General features: G+C 33.3%; 1 protein-coding gene across 1 annotated transcript; it reads left to right on the forward strand.

Annotated features, from left to right (window-relative positions):
- The first annotated feature begins 3545 nt into the window (after positions 1–3545).
- Positions 3546–5528, forward strand: LOC115440172 (dynactin subunit 5). The gene is made up of 4 exons (XM_030164369.1): positions 3546–3688; positions 3767–3954; positions 4378–4489; positions 5278–5528. Exons 1-4 carry the CDS (start codon positions 3641–3643, stop codon positions 5476–5478), a joined length of 549 nt encoding a protein of 182 aa, XP_030020229.1. The 5' UTR covers positions 3546–3640; the 3' UTR covers positions 5479–5528.
- The last annotated feature ends 886 nt before the right edge of the window (positions 5529–6414 follow it).

Here is a 6414-nt window from a genome sequence, read left to right on the forward strand (position 1 = left end):
AGAACTGACTATATTGTCTAAAGATGTCAAAAATCAATAGAAGACATCAGACTATCGATGTGTGATTTTAGCAATAATGTGTAAGTACTCTAATGTATATAATTTTATGGAAAAGCGACGTGGAAAAAGTTATTTAAAACATAATTTGAAGTGTTTTTTCAACCAATTAATATTAAGATTTTGAAGAAAATATTGCTCAAAGATTTTTTCAGAATAGCATAGTTGATTATAATTTTAAAAGCATCGATATATACGTTTAGGTGATATCTAAAACCAGCAAGCAAAGAGATAAGAAAAATAGATTGTCTACTTTGAATTCATGAATATCGAGGTATAATGGAAAATCACTGGAAACAACCTTTTGAATAATTGAATACATAAAGATATCGACAACTATATAAACTAAGGAATCCCTTAAAAAAACTGAATTTATAAAGAAAAATAACTTCGAATTGTTTTAAAAGATTTAGGTCCAAAACATAGAAATACTAATAAACCTACAGTCGAATAACAATGGAAATAAAACTCTTTTACGGATTTACTTTTATGATGAAGTATTCTATGGAGATAGTTTCAGACCCTAGGAAGGAAATACGCTACTTAAGACTTTTATCCTGGAAAACCTATTTCGCGAAAGAAAAAGCTAGTATAATTATATTATATAATTATATAAATAGTTTGTAGCCCATATTCATAATTTACTCTATATGATAAATACAAGTAGATCTTACCAACAATCATTCTTTGGTGTATGAAGTTTTTCGGTTTATTCCTCTCTGGTGCCACAACATTCCGATTTTCATAGTTAATGCCGAATTTAGTATTTGGCATAGGCATGCTTCCGCCATGAATTGGTGGACCTGTTTGTGAACGTTATGCTTCATTGTTTATCTTTTAAGTTTAAGTTTTTATTTACCTATGATATGGTTCAAGACTAACTTACTAAATACTCGTATTAAAAAAAAAATTTGATGAAATCTCATGCAATAATGGTTCTAAAACAAATGCATAGCAAAAAAATATATATTTATGACTCGCAAAACAAGATAAGCTTTTGATACTGATTAATGCTTAACGATACAAGACGGACGTGCAATCAAATATGTTGGATTAAATATGGCTAGACGCAAATCAAACTCCAAAAATTGATAAAGAATTATCTTTCCGTGACATAAGAGAGACTTAATCTTAAAATAACGATTACAAATTTCAACATTCTTACAGCCTATTATCCACCAAACCATCAAACAGATGTCTCTCCCGAAGACTTTACACCAGTCGTAACAAAAAGGACAGCTTAAACTTACAAGTTTTATACCACAATCAAATACAGCCCACCTGTTACTATAAACTGGGCGGTATTGTCGCCGAAGCTGGCCAAGTATCTAGGATCGATGCCAGACATTTGGCCTTGGCCTGCCAGCAGCTGTGAAGTGAAATTTCATCTTCACAATAGACAACGAATTAGGTGCTATTGGCGTTTGCAAAATTAAAGTTTGTTTGTTGTTTGGAACAGTTTATATTTCTTAGATACATGTTGTTTTGTTTTTTGAGATCGAAAGTTAAACCATGGATAAGCTAACTTATGTTTATGGTTTTAAAAACGAATTATAATTGATGGCGATTATTAGGACTTATGATGATCCATGAATTGTGTAATTGTTGGTATATTATCTCGAATTCAGAAGAGTATTTTAATTATCTTATTAGTTACAAAGGTAAAATAAATGATAGCAAGCAGGTATGGCAACGTAAACTGGATAAAAATGTACATACATACATACAAACATAAAAGAGACGTGAACGTAGGTACCTACATTTATCGGTTGTGGAAATAAACTGCTCTTTTGCGGAATTCCCATGTAAGGTGCAGGTACATGTTGCACAGTAGAATATTCTGGCTTATAAGGTGCGTTGTAATAAATGTTTTCTGTTCTAAAATAATATTACCACATAATTTGTAATACTGGCCTATTTGGCCAGGGTCTAGGGCGGTTAAGGGGGCTATCAAACACAAAATCACAAATGCATGCAAAATAAATGGCAATAAATGGTACCCAAAGCAATATAACCCCTTTCTCCTAGGCATAAGGCAGAGTAGTAAAAAAAAATTCAATTTCGTTAGCAACAAAGCAGTGACGAAAAAAACAGCTTTATAGAAGACTACGTAGAATAGCATGCCATACTCTAAGTCCGCCACTGGGTATTAACTAAGCAGGTAGCAACGTATGTTTATTACAGTATATATTTTTTTATTTCTCCACCCCCACGGGACATTAGCTCGTGACACTGTTTTGCAGGTGTCTAAAGTACTCTATTATTATAAAGCGCACGTTCACGAAGTTGGCACGGTGGCATGACAGCGAATTGCTTAAGGCCCCGGCTTGAGGGGGACCCCAGAGGAAAAAAACGAGGAAGCTTGGCGTTCAAGCTATTATGCATATATTAGGTCTACAAATAAAAATAGTCTTATTGTGATAAAAAAAAGATCGCCATATTTTGCAGAGTTTCATGAATTTGCCTCAAGCCTTCACGGGTGTTACGTCACTGGAAAGATGTCCAAATTTCCTAACATTCATTTTAATAATTTTATATTTTAAGTAAACCTATTTATTTTGATGTACCCATACATATAAATTTATTACTTGCCTACTCAAAATATTATTCGAATAAAACCACGTCAAATTAAAATAGGTAATCTCCTTTTAATTTCCATAAGAAGGTGATTATCTAACTATTACAGAAGATAATGTTAATTAAGTAAACATGTTAAACAGAACCTATTGTTTTACTTATTACTCAATAGAGGCATTGACGGGACTAGCTGTAGGTACTAAGTATGTTGAATATTACGATTTTACAATCTAGGTAAGTAGATACATATTAAGGTAGGCTATACCTACATAAATTATGAATATAGGTATAATATCGTAACAATAAGGCATAAAAATGATTAAATTACTTACATCACATTACTCCCACCAGCGCTCGCTAAAATTGCTATCATTTGATTTCCCGGAGGATGCTCTGAAAAGGACTTACATATTTTTATAATTTGTAACTTACCTACGTAGTAAGTAGGTAGGTACAATTGATTTATGCTTAGTGAAATTAAATCAAAACTTTACCTGCATTAGCCCGAGGTTCTCTAATAATGTAACGCTCCATGTTTTTTACTAATCTAAAATCCTATATTTTATCCTTAAGAGATCTTTCACCAACGTGAAGAGAATATAACTTATATTTCGCGCCAATAGTCAATATTTTTTAATGCTAATCCAACTTAAAGCAAAGTCAATTGAATACATGCAGCCACTTTTTAAATAAACTGCATTATAAACTTTATTATAATGTGGGTATTAATTTCCACTACTTATAAATAAAATTGATATTTAATTTATTTAATTATGAATAAATAAAATAGTATTATTTTAAAAAACACCATAATCATTCATTTGAACCAATTTATCGAACTTTTTTTTTGTTTAACAAACTCTAAAAAAGCAAATATAATGTCATTTTCAAATGACAAATAAAATCTGACATTGACAAGTTTACATTTTTGCTTGACATTTTGAATTCTCTTTGCATGTTTGGTCTGAGTCATATAAAAACTTAGAATTAACCGATAAACTTAAAAATGGAACTTCAAGACATCTATTACAATAAGTCTGAATACGTGGAGACTGTAAGTGGATTTAAATTCATCCATTTTTCTTGAAAGTATTCAACTTAATGCACATGCAACCTCATATTTTCTTCACAGGCTTCCGGAAACAAAGTAAGCAGGCAAACCGTACTCTGTGGATCTCAAAACATTGTTTTACACGGCAAGGTGATAGTACAGAGTGATGCTATCATAAGAGGCGACTTGGCAAATGTAAAAACAGGAAGATTCTGTATAATTAGCAAAGGGTCTGTCATACGGCCTCCTTTCAAGAAATTCAGCAAAGGGTACTATTTTATGATTCCTACTTATTTTAGTGGTTACTTTATTGTGCTCTTACGTAGCTATTAACTGAGAAATATTCTGCAAAACCTTAAATTATAGTCACATTTAAATTTCTATATTTGAGTACTATAATTATAATTACTTTAAACTTTACTAGGCCTTTAGTAAAGAATATTAAAATATTTATCCTATTTAAATATTGAAAACACGAAGTCCTTCTGACATAAACATTCAAATACATTTGGATTAAATTTGGCACACAGATAATGGATGTTTTGGGTTAATATATCAAAGGCTACTATTTCTTTTTACAAACTGTCATTAATTGCAAGAGGAGACTCAACCAAATGCTGGTGACAAAATATTAGTTTGATATACCTATTTTTGTAAGAATTTGTAATAGAATAATAATGTTACCATTTCAGTGTGGCGTTCTTCCCGCTTCAGATGGGCGACCATGTGTTTGTTGGTGAAAATACAGTAGTCAATGCTGCTGTTGTAGGATCTTATGTTTACATTGGAAAAAATGTTGTTGTTGTAAGTCCATTTTCTTGTAAAGCCAGTGGTGTAATGTTGAGTAGGACATACAAGAGGCGGTACATTTGTCCGGGACATGACGTCAAAATGTAAGAGTGGCTCATAATTATGTATTGTACTACTTCAAATTTTATGTCGCGGCAGTCGCGTTACTTATTCTCCGTCTCTGGTAAACTGTAGGACGAAGACAATGAGGTAGAGAACCGCATGCTACAAATTGCAATAGGACGTTATTTTACAATGGACATTACATTACGGCGTTTCGAGTCGCGAGCGAGAGGGAAACATTTTGAGGGTTAACATTACAAAATACTGTAAGATAAGCATTGAAGCACCGAGCCTCACTACGGCCTCGCCTCATTTGAAGTAGGACATTGTACCGGCTCAATGCTAAAAAGAGGCTACTCTTACAAACTCTTATTTCATGTCATGTCCTACCCAACTCTACAGTGGTGGCCCTAAATGATGTGACACTCTGGGCAGAGCAATAAAAAGTTCCTCAGTTTTTACAGTTCATTGGTAAGATCGTAAAAACGGTAAAGCACTGCACTGCCTGTGGCCCGGTTCGCCTCCCCCTAAGGCGGCCTCTATTTATAGTATAGATAATTATATGAAATACCCTATCAAATGAGACTAAAAAGTATTTAATGGTAGCGAGTGGCTTGGGTTTGCTGCTAGTCTTCCAACTTTTATGGGTAAGAATGAGCACTTACCATCTGGTGGGTCATTAGATTGTCTGCCTTCAGAGTATAATTAAAACTAAATATAAATAAACATTCTTCTTTCAGGGCAGGAGATGTGTTCTGAAAGACTGCTGCATGATAGAAGACAACTCAGTCCTGCCAGCCGAAACTGTTGTACCATCATTTGCACGATATTCTGGCAGCCCTGCAAAGCTCATCACCACATTACCAGAAGCATTGCCTGACCTGATGACTGAATTTACCAAGAGTTATTACCAACACTTCTTACCAACCACTGTTAATTAGTGGCATGTAATGTGAAGAAATAATATAGTTTTAAGCTTAATTATTATGTATTCCACATTTTCTTATTTATTATGGCATGCTACTAAGTAAACCTTTATGTATAAATATTGCATTTATAAAACATTATTAATATGCAAATGTTGTATTATTATTTGCGGTAAAATGGGTAATTCTCGTGAAGTATACATTAATGTCTAATTATAACTGTCGGAAATATAAATGTTATGTACTCATGAATACCAAAATCTATATATCTATATAAAAGAAAGTGGTGTTAGTTACACTAATTATAACTAAAGAACGGATGAACCGATTTGGCTGAAAATTGGTGGAGAGATAGCTTAGAACCAGGAGATGGACATAGGATACTTTTTATCCCGTTCCCACGGGAAAGGGACGTGACATAAGACGTGGTATAAGAAAGCAAAATTTGGTATGGAGATAGTATAAGTCCCTGGGGAGGTTATAGGCTGCTATCCCGGGAAAATATATAGCGGGACTTTTATCCCGGAAAACTTCACGCGGGCGTAGCCGGGAGCAAAAGCTAGTTATAGATAAAAATAAATGTTGGATGCAAGATGCTACTGACTGTTTTAAAATGTGACATAACAGGAAATACTGGATACATAAAAATATAAGTACGACACGAATAAGCGATATTTAGACCAGCAAGGAAATTGCAGAAATTAATTCCTAGAGCAATTTTGAATGTAGAAATATAATCATGGAAAGCCGACTTGTAAATTTTGAAGCTTGCAGGACTTGCATCAAGTCGCATGTGTATAGAACTATTGAAATATTGATGTTACTGTTGCTATAAGTATAATAAAAATAATAAATAACTATGCGGTACTGTGCTTAACTTGTATGCCGGGTACTATAAACGCGTCTGGGATAGAAAGTTCTTCCATAATAAATTGCTACTAATTTAAGCTA

The sequence above is a fragment of the Manduca sexta genome, chromosome 14 (assembly GCF_014839805.1).
Source record: "Manduca sexta isolate Smith_Timp_Sample1 chromosome 14, JHU_Msex_v1.0, whole genome shotgun sequence".
Classification (NCBI taxonomy): domain Eukaryota; kingdom Metazoa; phylum Arthropoda; class Insecta; order Lepidoptera; family Sphingidae; genus Manduca; species Manduca sexta.